General features: G+C 42.0%; 2 protein-coding genes across 2 annotated transcripts; both read left to right on the top strand.

Annotated features, from left to right (window-relative positions):
- The first annotated feature begins 263 nt into the window (after nt 1–263).
- LOC139733304 (low-density lipoprotein receptor-related protein 6-like) lies at nt 264–23,393 on the top strand. The gene is made up of 14 exons (XM_071644141.1): nt 264–321; nt 1,753–1,836; nt 2,752–2,919; nt 3,715–3,868; nt 5,813–5,947; nt 6,903–7,020; nt 7,515–7,683; nt 8,768–8,884; nt 9,466–9,750; nt 11,063–11,225; nt 19,763–19,890; nt 20,587–20,865; nt 21,885–22,047; nt 22,928–23,393. The coding sequence occupies exons 1-14, from the start codon at nt 264–266 to the stop codon at nt 23,391–23,393; spliced, it is 2,487 nt and encodes an 828-aa protein (XP_071500242.1).
- Nucleotides 13,400–14,677, top strand: LOC139733308 (E3 ubiquitin-protein ligase TRIM71-like). The gene has a single exon (XM_071644144.1). It carries the CDS (start codon nt 13,400–13,402, stop codon nt 14,675–14,677), a length of 1,278 nt encoding a protein of 425 aa, XP_071500245.1.
- Nucleotides 23,394–23,715: the final 322 nt, after the last annotated feature.

Genomic DNA, 23,715 nt, shown 5'->3' with positions numbered 1-23,715 from the left:
CTTCAAGATAGAAACAGTCAATTGACTGACATTGCTGGGAACAGAAAGGAAGGTTCATGTTAACCCATCTCCCACGGGTAGCGAGTGTGCCATATAGCAAATACTTTGGAAGCCATACCGCATATCGGAAATAACGGGTTAAAGATATAATTCGGCGAATTTACACGAATTCTTTGAGGATCCGCCGGACGATATCTGACAAAATGTCGCAATCGCATTCCGACACATCGACCATGATATGGGAAAAGGGCGGACGCGGTAAGATGACGACACTCTTCTTACTCCTCACCATCAACGTCCTGCTCATCGCCAAGAAGTCGGGTGAGTCCACTGTGGCGCAATGATAGCTTCCTCTCAGAAGTTCATTGCCTTATAGTGCGTCATGACAAGTATCATTCACGCTGCTCAAAGGCAATCGTCATATTCTGATGCACGCAATGTCTTCTCATTCATGTCATTTGCCATCTCGTGCTTTTAACACTATTCCAGATTTTTAACCAACATGCCATGCCCCTCGAGAGAGTTCTTACAAAACACCCTATGATATAACCACGCATTCCGACGCTAGCATCACAAGTCATCGGACTTTTAGCCATACTGTTGTTGTTGATTTAGTTTCTGTGGCGTGTGTCATTCTGTTGTGAATATTTACGCCTTATTTCCAGGATAATTTTCAACAAGCGTTAAAAGTCCCCAACGTGTGTGTGTGACGTTGTAAAATAAAGGACAATACCCGCGAGACATGTTATTAACGTCTAAATGTATACTTTAAGTTGATTCAAAGAACTCGAATTCATGAATTCCCTTTTTTTTTCTGTAAGGTGTGTATATGTGTGTGTGTGTGTGTGTGTTGTAGCATTGCTGTAGCATTGTTGTTTAGTTATTCAAGATTGTGTTGTGCCCCCTTTTGTGTCCCTGTGTCCAAAAGAAACGCTTATTTGGAGTTGATTCAAGAGCAAAAATATTTTGAAACGAACCAGAGAGTTAGTAAATAGATGAATCAATGAATGAATGAATGAATGAATGAATGAATGAATGAATGAATGAATGAATGAATGAATGAATGCAGGGAGGAAGGAAGGAAAGAAGGGATGAATGAATGAATGCATGAATGAATGAACGAACGAATGAAGGCATGAATGGATGATGAATTTCGTGTTACGATTTTTGCCTTACCGTGTTTCAGGTATAGTTTTAGGTTTGAACGTGAACTCGTCTAGGAAATATGAGTTCATCGTAGATACATGTACCCAATTTTACACATTTAGGGATCCAACATTCGAATTCGAACATTCGAACATCTATTCTTAATGAGAAAAACGTTTAACAATGAGTAACTATTCCATTCGAGTGTTTCATTTTCCTTCTGTAGGCCCTAAAAGTAGGTACTGTTCGAGAAATCACGGCAAGTCAATTTGTAGCCATATCCCCACCTTCTACTTTCCCATGGTCTTCCTCCTTCTTCTCCTCTTACTTCTCCTCCTTCTCTTTATCATAAGCATTATTATTATCATCATCAACGTCATCGTCATCGTCGTCGTCATCACCATCATCATCAACATCATCATCACAATAACTGTGCTTAGCCTCATCTTGCCATATACGGTCATAGGGCGGGGGGGGGGGTGTCCATAAAATTTGTTTGTTTTTCGTATAGGGCTCGAAACGAATGTTGTATCAGTGTATGTGATTCATCCAAACCTGCGAAAAAGTCCCGTTTAAGGATTGACTGTCGCTGATTCATGCCAACAGATGGTCTAGTTTACGAGTCAAGGGTCGACCGGATATGTGCTTATGACGTCAATAGGACCCTTGATGTTGGACTCGTATTGTCAGGTAAGCTGTGGAAGTCAACCACGAATACTGAAGATCGTGTTACACTGTGATGTATATGCTCCCCTTTCCTTATTAATTCTTTTTTTTTATCTACAACGAGTAATTTATTCATGCATGTCACGCTTAGGATATCATTATCAATATGATTATGATACCTGCATGTTAGCAATTAACCCACGTATTGACACAATCCAAATACATACGTGATTAAGAATTTAATAGAAAGTGCCTCTTGTTTTGTGTATGATAACGCCCAAATCAAAAAGACAGAAAAAGTGAAGTTTGAGAAGTTACTGCAACATGAAATATTAATGTAAGTGAGCATGCTCACAAGATGTTCTATCAATAATGGGAACCTCCTAAAAAGAACAACAAAGAATCTACGAAACAAACAAACAAGCGAACAAACAAACAAACAAACAAAAATGAAAGTCACTTAATCGTGACGTACCTTGTGTGAATTTGTACTAATTTTGTACACAACCATGCCCCATTAGTTGTTCTTTTACACAATGGATAAAAACAATCTAGCAGTTATTCTAGATAAAAATGATTATGATTATCCTTAGACTCGAAGTTCGAACTGTTCAGTCATTATCGTCTAAATCATCGTCATGGTAATCTTATTCAAATACGGATGTGATGAGAGATTTGAAACGATGACGTCAATCACTCATCTAATATGTACACGTTATGTGATCGATGACCCTAATAGTTCAGTGGAAACGCTTCAAACCAAGGAATTCAATTTTCCTGCCATCATTGACCACTTTCAAATGGAACATTCATTCTTCTGTTTACCTACTGATTAATATTTTAGTCAATGTGAGGATAGTCTGTAGTGACCCTTTAAATGTTTAAAATCAAAAGCGCACACCATGTTAAAACGTTTGTTTCGACTCTCACGTTGCGTAGGGTGCTTCCTCACCGATGTCAGTTATGCCGTCGCGGTGGCGGTCGATCAGGAAGACGATCTCATGTTCTACTCCGACATCGGCACCCTAGAGATTCGATCCTACAACCCCGCGACGCGCCCCGCCGGTCTCGGCGACAGGATACTGTACGGATTTGGCAGCGTGGAAGGTAAGTTGCTGGAAATGCTATGACAAACAATATAGGGTGATTTAGATTCGCGACGCGGACGTTTAGACAACGATTGCATTGGCCATTTTCCTTTCTCCCTGAGTCGTGTTGCAAGGTAGCTTTAGATTACGCCAGGACGCAACCTGTAAGAAGTAAAATGATCAGTCCATGATCAGTGAATCAAGTAGCTCTCTGCGTCCTGATTTGAGCGGACGCAAAATGACCCCAAACGCGTAGTGGAAACTCAGACGACGCGAAATCGATTTTGATAAGCGATTTTGCGCACTTGCAAAACATGTTTCCCCTGAACGTCCGTGTCGCGAAAATCTAAAGTCTCTTAGCCCTATTGATAGGATAATGACAAACAGTTGAACAAAAATGCAATGAAGAATGCATGAACAACGGCCTACATTACCTGTTTGCTAGACAATAACTCATAACGGCATATAATTATCATGCAATCATTTCCTTATTGATCAATGTATAGATGCAAACAGAAGGACCTATATTGGTAGATAACAATATTTGATCTGGGAGGGGCGAATTTAATGATTGCGAGATAGGTAATGATAGATTATGACATAGTTTGCGATGGTTCGCAAAACAAAATCACAAAAAAGAAGTAATTTTCCACTACGATTTCCTCTTTGAAGCTATTTCATTCACAGAAAAAAAAAACAATCTCCTTTTGGGGAACTTATGTCTGCGAAGAGACTGGAAGGCGCAATGACAAGTTCCTCAAATAAGAATTACAGAAATAATTCATATCACAACGTTTTCTGCTCACTCATCCAGACATGGCCGTTGACTGGGTGGCCAAAAACCTGTACACGGCCGACCAGTCGTTCCGACAGATTGCAGTCTCTCGCTACGACGGATCGAATCGGGCTGTACTCGTACAAGAAGAGGTTGGGAAACCACGCAGCATCGCTCTCCATCCAGAAGAAGGGTGAGTTCAGGATGGATGGACAGATAGTGTGAATGGATGAATGGGTGACTGGATAGATTGATTGGTGCAAGAATAAATGGATGGACTTGGCTTGGTGATTGAAGGCATGAATGGATGAATACAATGAAAGAATAAACGCAGTTACACTGTATTACCTTACAGACATCATTAATCCTTCTTTTATCTTCCATCTACATAGTCTTTGTATTCTCTCGCCGTCAGTCGAAATGGGGTCAACTCACGAGACCGGTGCCCACGAGTCATAATGACTTCGACATTGAATAAACAAAGGTCCACTGGTTTAACACCCACGAGTCATACAGCCCATGAGCTCGACACCAGGCAAATATTAAGTCTACTGAGTTCTTCGCTAGACAAATGAGGCCCACGAGTTCGATACTAGGCAAAAAATGCCCACGAGACTGTCACTGCGTACATTGAGCCCCGTGATGTCGGCCTAATGAGTGTCTTACTCGTGGGTGTCGTGGGCCTCGTTTGCCTAGTGTCGAGCTTCTTCTTCTTGCTTATGAGGTAGCAACAGCTAAATAATGTCCCTCAATTTTTGTAGCCAAGTTACAGTCTCTGGAGTAGGGTGCGTTAGGTCCATGTTGTCAGGAGGGCGGAGATCAGGGCACTCACTCATAATGTCTTGAGCAGTCTGTTCTGGTGCACCACACTGGCAGGCTGCTGACGGGCGTAGCCCCCAACGATGCATGGCTGCATTGAAACGCCCAACTCCCGTTCGAATCCGATTTAGAGACACCCACTCACTCCTTAGGAGGTTTGCTCCTGGGGAACAGATGTATTGGGCGTGACAACGAGTTGGGCAGGTCGTTGGGTGTCTTCCCAGCTTGTTCTCCATGTCTGGCAGATGTTGAAGTCTGATCCTCTCAGCGTTGCTGCATGGCGGGAGAAAGGGCGGCGAGACTTCAGTCGCTGATGCCGCTGACCCAGAGTTACAGAGCCCTCAACTACGTCGTGGAGGAGGTCGTCCGGGTTGCTGGAGGCCTTGGTGACCAGCCTATGTGTGTGATGTTCTCGGCGCATGGGGTGGGAGCGATGCCTGAGAGAACAGGTAGGAATTCTGTTGGTGTAGGCCGGAGACATCCTGTAATTAATCTCATGGTGTCATTCAGGAGTGAGTCAAGTTTCTTGGTGTGAGAGCTCCTACACCACGCAGGGGAGGCGTATTCCGCGGCACTGTATACCAGTGCTAGCGCACTAGTGCGGAGAGTGGTTGCACTGGCACCCCATTTTGAGCCTGCAAGTCGGCGAAGGAGGTTGTTCCTTGAAGACACTTTTGCACTTATGGTCTTGAGTTGTTCCTTGTAGGTCAGCTGCCTATCCAACTTCACTCCAAGGTAGGTTGGTGTGGCATTGTATGGAAGAGGTGTTCCATCAAGAATGACACTGAGATGCCGATTAGCCTCCTTGGTGTTCAGGTGGAAGGCTGTTATCGTTGTCTTGGACATGCTAATCTTGAGTCTCCAGATCCTGAAATACTTCGCGATTTGCGACATATTTGCAGTGAGGGTATTCTCTACATTTGACCAGGCTCTGTCAGAGTGAAGAAGGGCAAGGTCATCTGCATAGCCATACTGTCGTGAGGTTGTGAAGGGGATGTCACTGATGTATATGTTGATGTATGTGTCGAGCTCATGCATGGGCTATATGTCTCGTTGTTGTATGATTCGTGGGCTGTGTGACTCGTGAGCTGTATGACTCGTGAGTTGTATGACTCGTAAGCTGTATGACTCGTGGGTTTCGAACTCATGGTGTGTACCCATCAAAAGTCCCCATTTTTAAATTAGATTACTTTGCATTGTCTTATTTTGGGGTTTTTTCTGACTCTCAATTTCACGGTCTCCTCGTTTACTTTTTTTTTTTTGCCTTCTGACCCATTTGGTTTTCCTTTACTGCCGTGGATGCTTGGATGGTCACCAGGCTTATGTTCTGGGCTGATTACGGTGGGTTGCCGAGCATCGAACGAGCTGGGCTGGACGGATCTTCCAGGACTGCCATTGTTGACGTCAACATTCAATTCCCGAATGGTCTTGCGGTCGACTTCCGCAGGAACAGGTGTGTATGATTGCTTCATTGTAACACTTCATTTTATCTCATTTTATTCATCTTCGTATCTTCATGTTGTTTTCCAAATACGAGATGAACGCTCAAACTGAAACCGTACACAAGATGCACTGAATAAGAATAATGGCTTATACGTGTATAAAGCGTCAGCTCTTGGATGCGAACGAAGTAGGGATACATTTGTGTGTGTGTGTGTGTGTGTGTGTGTGTGTGTGTGTGTGTTTATACAACTAGTTTTTGGATTATGTAAACTGTTGGAAACGGATTATGCCGGCTGAGTACGACAGGGATGTACAGGCAGGGAGGTGCTACGCAATCCGCACAGTTGAAACAGTCAATAAGGAATAAAACGTCATTAATTTGGCAAAGGAAAACAAACAACACACATGAGGAAGATTACAAGAAGAGGACTAAAAGAAGAATGAATAGGGAAATAAAGAGAGAGGACATGTTGAGGTTGGGGAGGGTAAAACGACGAAAAGGAGGACATTAAAGACGAGGAAATAAAACAGAAGAGAAAGAGAGGTGGAAAAGTGAGAAGGAGAAGGAGGAAACAAGAAGATAGAAGGGAAAGGAGAAAAAATGTGCAGAAGGATAGAATATGTAGTCGTGGCTGGACAGGAAGAGAAAAAAAAAGTACAGTGTACTCCCGTCAGAACGAAGTCGTCGGGATCGGCGGTTTTCTTTCGTTGTATCGAAATTTCGTTATAACACAACAGTATGTTGATGATTACTTTGGGACCTGAACTTTTACTTGGTTGTAACGGGAATTTCGCTACAACCGTGGTCGTTGTAACTAGAGCACACTGTATGAGAGTTATAAAGAACAGCTTATTGTTCCAAGAAACACGCATTACGCCATTACAATGATTAGAAAACATCAGATGTTAAAACCGTATATTAGACGGATATTTACTGGAAATTCACCACTTTTCATAATCTCCAGACTATTCTTCGCAGACCGTGGAAGTGACAACATCGCCTCCGTCAATCTTGACGGGAGTGACCGCCAGCTGGTCCACTACGAGTTCGGCGGCGACTTCTTCGACATGGTGCTCGTAGAGGTAAAGTTGGAATGTCGCAAAAGGCCATGGTAGTAAATTCAAGTCCCCCCACGCCCCTCCGACTGGGATGGTTAGAATTACTGTATAAATTATCAACATTATGATTTTCCTAGAAGACTCAACGTAATTGCGTGGAGATATTGTGCCTTACCCAGAACACAATCATTTTTGTAATACGTAAATTAGAAACACAACTAGTTCAGTAATCCCAGTTAAACATTCATAATTGCGTACACTTCCCAATAGTTGTGTTGCAATGTAAAACATAAAAAAGGATATGACATCGAATTGTATTTGATACCACAAAGTAACATGCGTTTACATTGATACGTGTAAACTTCGAATGCATGTTAAGTCATTTCAAGCACAGACGGGACTTTTGAACTGTTATGGGTGGTTCATGAAGTGAATGATTCGGTGCAGTAAAAGAAGGAAGGAAAGAAAATAGTTCCTTAATAAAGATATCACGAACTCAGTCGATGCTTGGTTCTCAGGAGTATCTCTTCGTGACGAGCTGGACGTCGAGCTCGACTAAGGGATACATCACCACAATCCGTGACGTCGGCGAATATAACCAGACGGTGGAGTACAGGGCCATCGAACACGACCGTTACGCACTCGGCATCACGTCGGACGATGCTGACACTCAACCAACTATCAGCAGTAAGTAGAGATTCTTGCTTGGGAGCTTCGTTTCTTCTCCCCCCCCCCCTCCCGCACCTCCTCTAGGAAGCATTTCATCGGCAGGTTACATTGAGGTGTGCGTAAAGCATCTGGGGCCAACTTGCATGGGGAGTAAGTTTAATTGCACAAGCTTCCTCGTGGCCTGTCGTCAGACTGAGATTTGATTCCACCAGTTATGTTGCTGCTTCATCTAGCTCAAATTGATGCAGTTTTGACGTCCGGTAGTTTGCTAGAACACGTCAATATACGTAGATTCAAAAAAAGAACAAAGCAAAACACACATACACACACACACACATACATATACACATACACACACAAAACAACAATAACAACAAACAACAACAACAAAAACCAAACCAACAACAACATACATTATTTCTTGATGTGGTTGATATAGGATGTGTGGATGGTCAAGTACCAGTTTTGTGCTTTTAGGATACCACTTCAAGAAGGAGCTCTGAGTTTAAGTGTGGATTTAGTATTTTATGTGATCAATATGGAAGCAACTTCAAGTTCATTAGACAGCATTCATGTGAGGCAGACAACTTAAGTGTCCTTTTAAGGTCTTGACCGTGAACATCAGGGACCCATTTCATCTTCAAGGCTGATATGACAATAACTCTTACTGGAATGTCATTGTCATGGTAACAACAAGAATCCAGCTTCCTGATTGGCTGTGTTGCTATTGGAAGTTGGCATTCCAGAAAGAGTTGCTATCCCAACATCCTTCCTGAAATGGGGCCCGGTGTCGTATGTCGGGGCACTACCACCGTTGCTAACCGTTACGGACTCGTCATGTTCGTACGGACTCATAAGGGTCTCAAGAATTTGAATCCATAGTTTTTAACCACTGGACTAAATCAAGATGATAGGCAATCTAGGACCTAGCTGGCAAACAGATTCCTTGTTAACTGCCATGTCTCTTTAGAGCATCATTTCGATTGTCACGATACGTTTTACAGTTGTTATTTCACCACATGTTGTTTTCCACCTCCGTAACTTCAAAAGCTACAACTTAAAATTTGACGTTGTCATCAAACTTTCGTTTGCCGTGATACAGGTCCGTGCTCCACGAATAATGGCGGGTGCGCCCAGCTGTGTTTCCCCACAGCGTACAGCGAGCGGACGTGTGGCTGCTCGTCCGGCTACACGGCCAGCGACACGAGTTGCGAGTCGAGTAAGCTATAGCTTCGCCAATCCTTTCTCTTGGATACCAGGTTCCGTCAATGACAACTAAGAATTTTTGTTAGCTTCTGCATTTACTCTTTCGTTACTGGTCAATCTGGGTGATTGCAATCTTCTTCTTCTTCTTTTATAAGGATACGGAGCCGAACAGAAAAGGTTGAAGTAGCTGTGTTTTTGTCGTTTCTTTATAAACGTTCAGCCGAGAAACCTTGTTAAAAAGATGTAGTAATCACGAAACACTATCTATTTTCCAGTACGCAACAAGGAAAACGTTTCTGTTTGTTGTTGTTGTTTTTAAATAGAATAGATGTCATTCCATTTTGAAACGTCGAACACCATACATAACACGCACGTTCCACTAAGTAAAGAAATTACCGGAAAGTTTGATCACAAAGTTGATGCATTATACCGTCACTATGCATAGGTGATAAAGATCTCTTTTTCAAATGCAAATAATGGTATGAGGCGCCATCCGAGGGCACTTATCAAGTATAGCTATTCCCGATATTTCTAAAAAAAGGAAAGTTTCTTTCACAATGCACCATGTGCTACCATCTTATGTCATGCTCTCAGCTCCTTACGAGGACGACTTTGTACTCGTGGTCGACAGCGCCCAACGGAAGATTTTCCAGGTACCCATCGTTACCGACACGGGAGACGGTGACACCGGCCTCGGGAGCGACAGTGCCGACAACGAACGCGTGAGGGCGCTTCCACTGGACAATTTGCAGTATCCGATTGCCGTGACCTATGACCCCGTTGATAAGCACGTATACTGGACTGATCTGACAACGGGCAGCATCAGCAAAGCTGCTCTGGACGGAAGCTTCATACAGACTATCGTCTTTGACAACAATGGTAAAACCAGCTACGAGAGATAGAGAGAGAGATAGAAATATAAAGTTAGATAGACTGCCGTACAGACAGACAGATAGATAGATAGAAAGATGGATAGATCAATAGATAGATGGATATATATATAGATAGATAGATGGATAGATAGATAGATAGATAGATAGACAGATAGACAGACAAACAGATAGATAGATAGGTAGAAAGATAGATAGATGGATAGATAGATGGATAGATAGATGGATAGATGGATAGATTGATAGATAGATAGATAGATAGATAGACAGAGAGATAGATAGATAGATAGATAGATAGATAAATGGATAGATAGATAGATAGATAGAAAGATAGATAAATGGATAGATAGATAGATAGAAAGATAGATAGATAGATGGATAGATAGAAGGGAGTTGGGGCAAGAGGGAAGAATATAAGCTAAGGAAGGAATAGTCACTCGTCAGGTGAAGTTTAATCATCTTTGATTTTCAGGGAAAAAAAGAACTCAATTTGCCTCTAATTACCTGTCAATTCACTAGAATTGGAACTAGATATGACTTTCGCATCTGATGAATCAACCATATGACTGAAGTAACGGGATTGAAACGTACAATGGGGAAGGGTTGGTTGTAATGGTAGATGTCCTGAGCAGAAATGGTGTTTTTCTTATTGCTGCTCGTTATTCCGGAAGGTCGTCATTTCGATGGTTCATTATTCTGAAGGTTCGTTTCACCTAAAATGAATAGGTTAATAGGGCTCGTTATTCCGACGGTTCGTTTCTCTAGCGGTAGTAGTAGTAGGCCTATGCAGTAGTAGTATTACTACTACTACTAGTAGTAGTAGTACTAGTGGTAGTAGTAGTACTAGCAGCAGCAGCAGCAGCAGTAGTAGTAGTAGTTGCAGCAGCAGCAGCATTAGTAGGTAGTTAGGTATATAGGTAGGTAGGTAGTAGCAGCAGTAGCAGCAGCAGTAGTAGTAGAAGTAGTACTAGTAGGACTACTACTACTACTACTACTACTACTACTACTACTAGTAGTAGTAGTAGTAGTAGCAGCAGCAGCAGTAGCATTAGTAGTAGGTAGGTAGTAGCAGTAGTAGTAGTAGTAGAAAGTAGTAGTAGTAGTAGTAGTAGTAGTAGTAGTAGTAGAAGAAGAAGCAGTAGCAGGTAATCATAGTAGTATAGTAGTAGTAGTAGTAGTAGTAGTAGTAGTAGTAGTAGTGGTAGAAGTAGCAGTAGTAGTACATTGTAGTAGTAGTAGTTACAGTTACAAGTACAATTCCATGTACCGCAATGCTTTTTTTTGGGGGTTGCTTTCTCTAGTTCACGTTGGCATGGCGATTGACCCAGAAAGACGACGCATCTATTGGACAGACGAAGATCGTGACGTCATCGAAGTTGCCAATTTGGATGGCAGTGGGAGGCAAGTGATCATTCAGAGCAGCCTGAACGAACCTAGGGGTATTGTGGTCGACATTCAAACCGGGTAAGCTCGACAAAATAATACAGAAATCATGTATCATTAGCATCTATAGACTCATCTAATTTTGTTGTGTGGTTGCCGTTGCTTGGTGTGATTATTGCCATTTGATTGCAGAGGCGTGTAAATCAATCTTATTTGGCAAGCAGAAACGTGATTGGAATAGGTGCACATCACAGACATCAAATTAATTTTAATAAGACAGTTATCATAAAGCGCGCCTAGCTTGTAGGCTACTCAGCTCAATGAAACTGGGTCGGTCTGAATGATCATGCCACTTGTGGGGGTGTGCGTTGATTGTATTTACTTTTAAAAAGTTTGGAAAATAGGAGGCTCAGTGGTTGATCTGAAATTGTGCACATAGGTATACATGTACATAATATACAAGAATGAACACGAAAAAGCAGTACTACTATTTTAAAGTGTTGTAAGAAAAGTCAGCCCACAATTTGGCGCAGACTTGTCGCAAGAGGTGTTATTGATCACCTATCAAAGCCCTTCGGGAAGCTTACAGTTACTTTCTATTTTTTTAAAACTTATTGATAAAAAAAATTATGTAGATTAATTTCATGTGATGCAACAAAGACAAATCAGGTCTAATTCAGCAATGAGAAAAATTTGAGAAATGTACGATGAAAGAAACTTATACATTCTGAAAAAAAAACCTCAACAACTAGAACGAACATAAAATATGGGTGCAAGAATTGAAACAGTCAAACCCATAGAATATGTACATGGTAAATCTAACTACGAACAAACACGTTTACCCTGTATGCCCAGCCTACCTCTGCAAGCCACCGTTGTCCTAAGTTCAAATAGAACCATTTAAACCGAATCGAGCAATATGGGAGGAAAATGATAGACTGCCTATTCTGTGATGGACAGTTATAATATGTAGGGCGATTAACTGCTTCCAAAGAATTATTTCTGAAAAGATAGCGATACACGTGTCAAACACTGATGTATAACGCGAGCTCGGTGAAGCGAAACCAAGCATATCCACCCTCTCATTGGCCTGCATGGTATGCCGTTGAACGTGGATTCCGTCCCCATAATTCATTGTTTATTTTGCCTCTCTTCAAGGAGTTGTTCGCGATTTAAAGTAGTAGAAGGCTCCACGGTGCACCACATTTCTTTCTTGGGTATTTAAAAGAGCCACATACATACCCAAATAAAGAATGTTTTATGTGGTGCACCGAGAAGCCTTCCATTACTAAGCGTTCTACCGCCACGGAAACCTTCAAAGATTTTATGAGCTGTAATCGAGCAGCGATATCCATAAACGTTGACATCCGCAGGATAATTGGTGATTGTAAAAAAAAAAATGGATTGTGCTTACTAATGAGGGCTTAGATAGTGAATCCGGAAAACTGGAAATTCTGGAAAATTAAATGCTATTCTTCTGAGGTTATATCATTGCACTGCCAGTGGCAGTAAAAAGTAGATTTGTGTGAAAAAAACCCCAACCCAAAACAAAATGCCGCACTGCGAACATTTGTGACGTTTGCTTATAATTAGAAACATTTTATTGTCATTAATAGAAATTGTGAAGTGTGAGTGGAACAAAGGCAATCACAAAATAGTAAACAAAATGACCTTGGTCGTGGTATCCATTGCATATGTGGTGGGCGACCGCGTGTCTGTAAACTTCAGCGCTTTTTGTCTGACATATTATAGGCAGAAAATTACGATGATTATTGATTTTTGTATTGTTCTTCTGCTGGGTGTGTGAGGCTGGTTAACAGCAACCGAGTTTGCGGAAGACTGCGTACTGAAAAATTCTTGTGATTTATTTCGACGTGTCACGTGTTGTGCGTGACAGATAGAGAATAGGGATAAGCGTGTCAGTGTTACGATGAAAAACACTACATGGGCTTGGCGTTGGAGGATCTAGACAGAATGTTTCTGTAAGCTAATCAGGGAATTAGATATCTTGACTGGTTGAACATCCTCATCGCAACATCCAGAGTTGTAAGACGTCTTTAAAAAGTTGTGAAAGCAAGCCTTTGGATCGGTAGAAAGCGCACAGGATATATACAATAACTGCCCAAAATGATTGTCAGTTCGTTTTACGCACTTGATTGTTGACTGAAGCGATACACCAACTTGGAAAAGTGCTATCACATATTTGCAACGAGTCTATCTAGATCCTGGTGACTGGACTGAAATAAGCGATAGAAATGGCGGAAGCCACTGACAGAGAAAGCGCGGAGAAGGAGGATGTTACGTGTGCCGTATGCATGGACAAACTGACGGACGCCAAGTTCCTGCGATGCTTTCACTCCTTCTGCACACGATGCCTCGAGCACTGCACGCGAAACCTCAAGGTATCCTGCCCGCTGTGCCGAGAGGTGACCAGCGTCTCCAAGGGCATCGATTCGCTGCTTCCAAACTTGACCTCCATGCGGAGGGCGAGGGAAGCACGGGCTCGGGAAAAGATAGAGGCGAAAATTCACGATGGCGGCTGCCAGTGTGAGTCTTGCAAGGAACTGGGCGCAGTGTGTCTAGCCAAGTCGTACTGCGTGGACTGCCAGCTACTGATCTGCGATAAATGCGTCGGCGCGCATAATCTTCTGAAGCTCACCCGGGGTCATCGAATTATAGGTGTCCTGGAGTTTCAGAATAATGAGATTCTGAAAGAACAAGAGGTACTTGGGTGTGATGAAGGGTTAGGCGAGAGACAATGCAATAAGCATGACGACTCGCTTTCTATGTATTGCAGGACATGTCGTCAACCAGTGTGTCCACAATGCGCCGATCTGTATCACCACGAACTCGATGATCACGACTGCGTGAGCATCAATGACATGACGGAAGAATTCAGCAAGGAGGTCCAGCAGCTACGAGGCAAGATCGAGCCTAGAAACTTCGATCAACTGTCCGGACTGTATGAACAACGCCTCAAACAAGTCCGGGATAGAGCCCGAGAACTGATGTCAAAGGTCAACGAGTCCGCACAGAACGAGATCGCCTCCGTCTACGCAAAGATTGAGGCGAAGCGCGCAGGTCTGAATACGCGCATTCTTGATATGGAGAAGACAAGTTGTCGTAAAGTGACCACAGCACTGACCACTGTTCGGCGATTACGCGCCCGAGCAGCTAAAATCGACGGCTACGCAGATGAATTCCTGGCGACCGGCAACTCAGCCGACATCCTGGCAGCGAAGGGCACGCTCGTCGACCAGCTGAAAGACATTCGCACCGAAATGCGAAAACTGTCGGTCATCGACTCCGACGCGGGGCAACTCGAGAGGTACTCGTTCACCCCGCTGGACTGGACATCGTCAAACTACGAGGCGGGAGTCGGCAGGCTCGATCCGTGCAAGGCGGCCGATGTTTCCCCGCTGGACAGTGACAGGATCAAGAGGCGAACCCCGCCCAGATTGTCGGGCCGTGTCCACCGGCAAACCACATCCATGTTTCCGCCACTCTCCACAAGACGCTCTGTGGTACGCTAGGGTGTTTTTACGTCAGTAATGTACAGAACAGGCGGAATGGAGAAGTGAAATCGTTCACGTAGTCGATGACTATATCATAATACCTATTATATGTCGCGATGTGGCATACCAACATGCGGACCAATCTGAAAAGCAGCCTTTGGTTGACGAGGGTGTTCCACCTAATGAGAGAAAAAATAAAACTTAAATAGCATTGACTCGTACATGGAAGCTTTTTAGAATATGTCCAGATATATTGAAAGTTTAGAATACGTCCTGATATTAATCACCATTATGTCTTTATCATCTTATTAACATGACGGTTAACTCTTTGCCTGGAAACGTGATACATGGGATCATTTTGGATAAGTGACAGCTGATTGTGGATAGAATTAAGCCTTCACTGTTTTTATCTCTTGTCATGTATTTATCACCCCAAGTGGCGAAAATTTCAGAGTTTTATTAAAGGACAAGTTTACCTTCATAAACATAAGGATTGAGAGAATGTAGCAATATTAGTAGAACACATCATTGAAAGTTTGAGGAAAATCAGACAATCCGTTCAAAAGTTATGATTTTTTGAAGTTTTTGTGCGGTACCCGCTGGATGAGAAGACTACTGCAGTGTATGAATAACTTAGATGTCATATTATTCCCCCTGCCCTTAGAAAGAGGCAAGTCAATTGCTCTTTTATTATGCGAAAAAAGTGAAAATATGTTGAATTTTCTTTTATATGTTCTTTATACTGTTGTACGCATATGACTCACAAGCTGTAGTAGTCTCCTCATCCAGCGGTTCCAACACAAAAATTTAAAAAATTCATAACTTTTGCATCGATTGTCCAATTTTCCTCAAACTTTCACTGATGTGTTCTACTAATATTGTTGCATTTTCTCAATCCTTATGTTTATGAAGGTGAACTTGTCCTTTAAGTAGTATTTGGACTTAGATATGAAGTTATGGTTTGTGAATGGTATGGAATACATTTCAGTTTGGTACGTTGACAAGTGATTGCACGGACTATAATTTCCTGTGGACTCTTCATCTAAAATCACCTCTAGATATCGTTTTCGACTGACTCGACGAGAAATGTTACATGAGGTCATCTCACCATGATTCATGAAAATAAGTCTTTATTTATTCATATTTCTATTCTTTGATGAATGTCAAAGCTTAACTTTTTCATCTCAAGTAAAGGGAAGATTGGAAGTGTGGCAATCATTGTTCGTTGAACATTCTTTTCCCGATCATTGTGTGGTTGTGTTATCTGATGGATCGTATTTCATTATGGTATCGACTCTGTCTGTGACTGACAACTGAAGAGTCTCCATTATTGCAAAAATAATCATTATGGAGTCCATCAATGTCATATCATTTCCTGGATGTTTACAATTTTGTGATTGTTTTCTTGATTATGATAAATCTTGATCAAAAGTTTTAGCCTCTTCTCTAAACCCAGAAGAATTGTTCAAAATGTTTTCCTAGACAAGCGTCTTTCAAAGCACAGTGTATTACGACAAAATATCTAAAACTGAGCGACCAGAATGTTTATTTAAACGGGCAGGAATTAGGAAATTAGCGAGTGTACTTGCCACGTGTACGTTTTATACTCAATATGCTATAAACTATAAACATTAAAGACCACTCTTATTGAAAATAGCAGATCCTAATTCTTTGTACACTGTATGTGCTTTATCTTTTTGATGATGAGGTTGAATAATTATGAAATGTCTATAGATAACTTTTGATGTAAATAATAGGTACAAATATAGGCTGGGTTTTGTATTTAGAGCTATCGAAAAGACTGTTCTGTTTTGATCTCACTGCAGATATCTGCCAAAACGTGGCATTATCATAGTCATGCTATCGATTTGCATATAACCGAACCGGGAACAATAGGCCCATACACCGTGTCATTCACAACACGGCGAAAATGTGCCATGCATGAATAAGCTCCACTATCATTGATTGTGCACAATTGGCCCGGAATTCATGGCGCTTGCGTGGGCCCACACTGGGTGATAGATCAACCCATATGTTTACACAATGAAATATAAATGTGATACAAGTTTGTATACGCTGAGGGAGTGTCCAACCGTTGTACATAATAGAAGAGGCCGTTGAAAAACGGTTTACCAAATGTTTACTAACATATTCATTCCAATGTATAGACGTTTCTTCCCTCCTGACGTAGTAACGATCTTTTGTATCAACCTTTACTTCAAAAACACTTTTCAAGACTTGGAATAAAGTTTGCACACGTTAGTTGCAATTAAACCTCAGGCAAACTTTTAGATTGTTAAAAAGGACCATTGTCAGCAAGGCATGCATAAAGTTTGAGTATGTTAGTAAACCGGTCTATTATAACAAAAACAAAACTCACTTACACACATACACCTATTGCTATTACAACTGTCAAGATTGCGGTGGTTCTTGCACTCTTGTATGCAGAGTTCTAGATCCCTTATATTCAATCCGCCGTGGAACGTTAGGTCATTAATTAACGTCATGCGTTAGGTTGTCAGATTATGGCATAGACCCACTTCAAATATTCCAACGACGTCAGGGCATCGAAGCTTACGTCAAAGTGTTCTTCATTCTCTTCATGAAATAACATATTGAAATCCCGACAAACCGTCGTAATTTCGATACAATGATGATCATCTTCAATAAAATCACAAGGAAACCCTTAACGAAACGAAAACGAAATCCGCGAAAAGCGCTCATTTCTTTGGCTCTGCCCGAAAATTCTTCAGCACACTCTACAACAAGACATATGTTTATTGATTCATGAAGGAAGGTCACTACGTTTATATACATGCATTTGATTCTTCAATGCATTCATTCTTCGTGTCTCTAAGCGCTTTGTCACGATATCTTAACGGATCACTGTAACTGCATGTGTGAGGTATTTCGTCCACACATCAAGGTATTAGACACTGATAATCCGTTTCATGTAGGACATTGAGCCGTAAAGCACAAAGTTACACGAATAAAAGCACAATACTGGTAAGAGCAACAACAAAAAACCGTTGAAATAGGCTCGTCAGAAGAAAAAAAAAACACTCGTCGCTTTCAGCTGCTACAGAATATAACGCGAGCCACATCATTTTTGCACATTTGGGAGCCATATTTCCTCACAATCCCGCCAAAAACACTGACCGAAAATGCTACATTGCTGTCTGCTATGATAGTCTTGCCTTTTGGTGTGATAGGGTTAACAGAGTGCGCGAAGTCACGTCTCGAAAACTCTCAGGAAGATGGTCAGGACCATAACTACACAGAAATAAGTGGCAACATGTAACAAAATAAGATATTTATCGTGTTTTGGTAAGGCATTACATACAAAGAGACCCTTTAGTGATTCAAAAAAGAAATCACCATTTTTTTTTCGGCGATGACACATCGCCTTTGACACTCCAATGCGTGAGTTCAACTGGGAGCGGATAGTGCTATGTCTGTTTACTTGTGAAGAGATTCCCTAGCCTATACTGTATAACATAATGCTCTCTCCATGAAGGCAACCATTTTTAGACAGTCTAATGCGACTCGACCCGTCATCCTGCAACACATCTCACACGCGGGATGAACGCTCCACAGAAACCTTCTGAGAGTGATACCCAATGACTGTAATCAGCTTCAACAAAGTCAAGGATCTATGATAGATCTGAAATTAGTTGCCATTTTTTTTTTGCACGCATTATAGAGACAGAGAAGCTTTAAAGGACACATATAGTTTGTACGTTTTATCAGCTTGCGATTTTAACTTAAATGCGACAGGAGACGCCTCTCTATTAAAGCTTATCAGAGTGGAATTAACGAGACCAAACAAAATTTCACAAGATTTAAAAATGCTTCAAAAGTGCATTATGCCGTGAAGAAAATGGAAAGGTTGGGCCTACTATTCTTCAAATTGGTAAATATACTTCTCAACTATTCTGTGACTTGAATTAGTTGCATATTCGTTGTAGCACAATCACTTCACGAATATACCATTTCCTTTTGAACACAATCCGAGCATGCATGCAGAAGTCACAATTAATATTAGTACAAATGATCCCCTATGAAAATATGTAAATATGTACATACAATAATCTTCTGTGAATATTGTAAATACGCTATATCATAATCTATATCATTGAAAGGACTGGTCTCGACTAGCCTGCACGCTGTTGCCATTTTTTTTTTTTTTTTGCGAAATTATATTTCAACTATTCATTGCTGTGACTTTGTTGACAATGTTTGTTTGATAAATAAATTTCATTTCATTTCATTTTCATTTCGATATTGATGTCTTTGCAATGAATGTTCGCGTTCTCTGCATGTGCTCGCAAATTTCCCGTATAAAAGTGTATCCAAGCAAAGACTTGAGACGCGGCAAGCAATTCAAGACTTCAGTCTCGTTGACCGAATTTCTGGTGATTTGTTACAGATGATCACAAATTTTCATACTTGTGCAATTACATACTTTTTGTAGCGTGCGCTGTCCTTAGCAGGACGGGTCATATTATGATATTGCCTTTAATATAGATATCGACGGGATGCACTACGCATATTACATGTATTACATGACAGAAAAGTCAAGTCAAATTAATGTTCATTAGATTGCAAGTTCATCATCAAACCTAACTCAGACTGGCGTTTTAAGACCCATGTATGTATGTATGTATGTATGTATGTATGAATGTATATGCATCTGTCTGTCTATCTGTCTATCTAATACATAATTATACATATTTAAACATACGTTTGAAGAGAGAGAGAGAGAGAGAGAGAGATAGAGAGAGAGAGGAGGGTAGGAATAGCATCTGCGTGTCTGGACGCTCGTTTGTTTGCACTCGTGAATAGATACATGAATCAACAGCAGTGATGTTATGTCGGTAAGAATGATATATTGTAAAAGCATGAGTAACTACGTCCTGGTTTTTAAACACATTTTCATAATTCTGTTAAGAGTGCATTTGCTTTTGCACACATAGTGCGAAAACAGACAGACAGACAGACAGACAGACAGACAGACACACACACACACACGCATACATGCACGTTAATACAATTATGGTGATTTACCGCTCAGAAGAATGCATGTGCGTTTGTTTATCGCAGAGACATTTATTGGACTGACTGGGGTAATTCACCGAAGATAGAAAAGGCTTCAAGTTCGGGAACCAGACGGGAAATTTTGGTGACGGAAAACCTCGTGTTCCCGAACGGGATTACAATCGACCCCGAAGGTGAGTTCCAATCTCATATACTGCAAATATTCGTTTGGGACTAGACTCTACTCCTTGGTGTAACATTTCGAGGTCACGAGTACTCTCAATACTATATTGAAAGAGATAATCACGAAGACATGTCCCGATGATATCAGCGGGGAAAAAAATCAAAATCAATTTTCTTAATATCGCTCTGGAGGGAGAGTTATATCCGCCGCAAGGATTTAGTCAATTCAACGCCACAGTCACCCTTGAAACTCATAAACATGAGACTAAACATATTTCTATCCGACTTGCGAACTGGTAGGATCTTACGTCACGGTAGTTCGTAGTTTTGTGAGTGCGTCACGCCTCTCCCTTTGGGCACAGATGTCTACATTGAGAACAGCGGGAGAAGAATTCTCTCGCACTATTTCTTTATCGGTATAGAGATGACGAGGTACATGGGCACGGCTTGTGACATAATTTCATGTCATTGCTCGTGACAATGGGAGGTTTGTTGGTAAGAGAGCGGGTGGGGTGGGGGTGAGGTGGGGGGGGGGGGGGGGCAAGGATGTCGAATCTCTATCAGGAGTGGAAATGACTCAAGAATGGATCATTTTCATGTTGGGCAGCATCAGTTTCCCATGTTTACTCTCCACCATGTCCACCGTTTAAATCAAAGAGAGTTGATTCGAATTAAAAGTGACTCGCATCTTCCGTCTCGTCTTCCAGCTCGTATCCTGTACTGGTGCGACTCGAACTTCCCCGACGACAGCAAGATAGAGATGTACGACCTCCGGACCAACGAGCGGACCCTCCTCTCGACGCTCCCGTCGCCCTCCCAGCCGTACGGGATCGCGGTCCACGGAGACTACGTCTACTGGTCGGACTGGGCCAAGAGCGCCGTCTACCGCATTGACCGCTTCGCCGACGACGCGCTGGCCGAAGCCATGGGCGATTCCGTCATGCTCGGCATGCAGGGAATTGCGACCTCGCAGGTCTTCCAAATAGGTAAAGAAACGCACACGTTATTATGGTGAATATTATTTTTACAGTGATGCTGTAGCTGTTTTAATCATATTTTGGTTTCCTTAAAGGGATAGTACAGTATTGGTGGAGATGAAAATTGGGCTTTAACTTTTTTGCGAGATACCAAGAAAACACTTATGAAATAGTGCAGATCATACCATTTTAAGAGGAATTCAAAGTTTATTTCATGAAAATCGGGTTTGGAATAGCTGCAACATCCAAAAACAAAGTAAAACAAAATGATCGTAATGAAATGTGGGTCCCACACTTTATCAGGATCACTCTGTTTTGGATATCTCAGCCATTTCAAAATCAATTTTCATCAAATAAACGTTGAAATCTTCATGGAATTACATGCCCTTTCATATTTCATAAGAGGTTTCTCACTATCTCACCAAAAAAATGATAAAAACCTGAAGTTAAGTCTCAACCAAAACTGTACGATTCCTATAAACTACAAACTTTCAATTTTTATAAGGCAGGAAAACCACTGCAAAGATTACGCAAAAGCCTAAGGTATGTAAGATATAACATATATAGCAAACAAAATACAAGTTTTAAAAGAGACAAGGCTCTTTGAAAAGCAAAAGTGTGGGTGACTTTGTTATGTAATTCGGTTTGTTCATTTGGACCTCTTACGTTAAAGACGATGGTTCGTTGCTAGTGTCCCTAATACCAGATTTGGGTAGTGGAGACAGAATTGATACTGAACAACCAAGGTCATGAAGGTACTAAGCTTTCAGTCAAAGGAATACAAAATACTGGATCCCTCTGAGTGCGTTGACCTGGAAATGGCAGTCTTGCTAGACCATCACATATCTTGAGAGATGCTGAAAAAAAAAGTCGTCCATGAAATAACGTCGAATCGCAATCGAATCGACAGAGTGCAAGAAAATATCACTGGCATCTCTGACATGTCTGAAGCCTATTTAGCTGTGATTGTGTATGACATCTTGAGCGAGTCAGTTAACGCAACAGTGCTGTTCTAATCCCCATTACAGTTACGACTCTACCACCGGCTGTCACAGCAGTGGATGGCGGGCAGTCTGGCAACTACGCCATCCCCGCTGCCTTCGGGGCGGGGGCTTGCGTGGTCGTTGTCATCATCGCTATCGTCGTGGGTGTTCTCTGTGCAAAACGAGCTCGAGAGCTGAAAGAAAACAGGCAAGTGATTATCGTTCTTATTTTTATTTTTTGAAATGAGCAATATACTGTAGCATAATAGTGTCAACAACAAATGCCCGCGTCGGCATGGAAAGAGCTATTGTGGTTCAGTGTATGTCGGAGACAACGGATTTTCAAGCGCGAGGTCCCTGGTTCAATCCCCTGGTTGCAGCTGTCGTGCCTGTATGCAAGGCACTCTATCCTCATAGCCAAGTTTTTCTGGAGGGGACCTAAAATCTCTCCCGTTGTTAACTATGGGGATGGCTAGTAACTGATCAGTGGGAATCGGTGGGAATTTTGGCATGCCTGTACAGTGACGGGGCAATCTTAACGGGCCGTTAACGATTGCCCCGTCACTGTACAGATATGCTAACCTGGAAACATTAAACTGAACATTACTTGAATATGAGACCATTCTGAATAGATATAATGTACTCTTAAATGAATCCCACAAGGATTGGAACAATCATCCCCCGTAATTCCCACTGATTCCCACTGATCAGTTACTAGCCATCCCCTTTAAGCCGTTACCATGGTTACGTATGACGAATCAAATCAGCCACAGCTGATGTGCTTATTGAGAAAACGAGACATGTTGCGTGATATGCGAAGAAATCAAGCTGACGTGTGGCGCTTACATTTGGAATCATCGAATAATTGTCACTTTCACAAATAAATAAAAACTAAATTATCGAGATCTTTTTACATTTTGTGTGTGTAGAGAGAGAGTTTGAAAAAAGTACGCCTACTTTGGAACATTTGATCAGATTTAGAATTCCTGATTACTACACATAAACAGATGTTTAGAAATTGAAGGACAATTACTTAATGACACGACGTTTTACAATTAAGTTTCTTTTCTTTGTCTCAATTTGTGCAGACGGTTAGCAGGCGGTGGACAGGGGCAGCGATCGAACGACTATCGCTCCCGACCTCTCCCCGAAAAATGCGCTGACCCGCCGCCTCTTCCCGACGGACATCCCAGCGGGGATCCCCTGTACATGGACCTGGACGCATTCCAGAGGGAACCGCCTCCCCCTTACACGACGCTCAATCTCCAAACCGCGAACGGCGCAGGTCCGTCGTCATCGTCGCAATCGCATCAAAACCCAGCCTTCGAGTCCGGCGAGAACGCGGCCGGCCCTTCAACGATATACGACATGCCGGACGGTGTGGCCCCCTTGCCGCCCGGGGTGAACAAAGCGCAGGTCGATGCGGCGGGTGGATACATGCCTTACTTGAAAAACAACGCTGAGCAGGAAGGTTTATACATGACACCAGATAATCCGTCTGGGACCAGGGAAGCAGAAAACGCGGATTCGTTTTATGAAGTGGCTAATGCATAGTTAATGTTTTTGTTTAATTCTTTTTTAGTCCCTTTTAGATCCAACCGTTAGTGATTTACACGGGTTTAGTGAACCGCCTATTGTGCCACGCAAAAGTTAAAAAAAAAATTGGAATGTTCAAGTGTTTCAAAGTGCACCCCATCAGCTTCAATGGGAAACGGTTCATATCTATAATAAATGTATTAATACCTGCAAGTAGCTGGTGCGTTACCAATCATGGGACTCGGTCATCCAGCTTTACCGTGTAATGTCTCGTCTGTACAAAATGACGTCATCAAGGACAGCACCGCTATCTATAGGCGCCACAGGAATGAAATATAAT

This window comes from Diadema antillarum, unplaced genomic scaffold (assembly GCF_040938485.1).
Source record: "Diadema antillarum isolate AM-2024a unplaced genomic scaffold, OU_Dant_1.0 seq00000467_RagTag, whole genome shotgun sequence".
Lineage (NCBI taxonomy): Eukaryota > Metazoa > Echinodermata > Echinoidea > Diadematoida > Diadematidae > Diadema > Diadema antillarum.
Note: the sequence above shows the minus strand (reverse complement) of the source record. Positions and strands in the feature narration are given on the sequence as shown.

Bases quoted from the DNA above. Each gene is read 5' to 3' on its own strand.
- LOC139733304 (XM_071644141.1), top strand. From the start codon at position 264: ATGACGACACTCTTCTTACTCCTCACCATCAACGTCCTGCTCATCGCC. The intron at 11,226-19,762 runs GTAAGCTCGACA...TGTTTATCGCAG, and splicing joins GTGGTCGACATTCAAACCGG to AGACATTTATTGGACTGACT. The intron at 22,048-22,927 runs GCAAGTGATTAT...CAATTTGTGCAG, and splicing joins CGAGAGCTGAAAGAAAACAG to ACGGTTAGCAGGCGGTGGAC.
- LOC139733308 (XM_071644144.1), top strand. From the start codon at position 13,400: ATGGCGGAAGCCACTGACAGAGAAAGCGCGGAGAAGGAGGATGTTACG.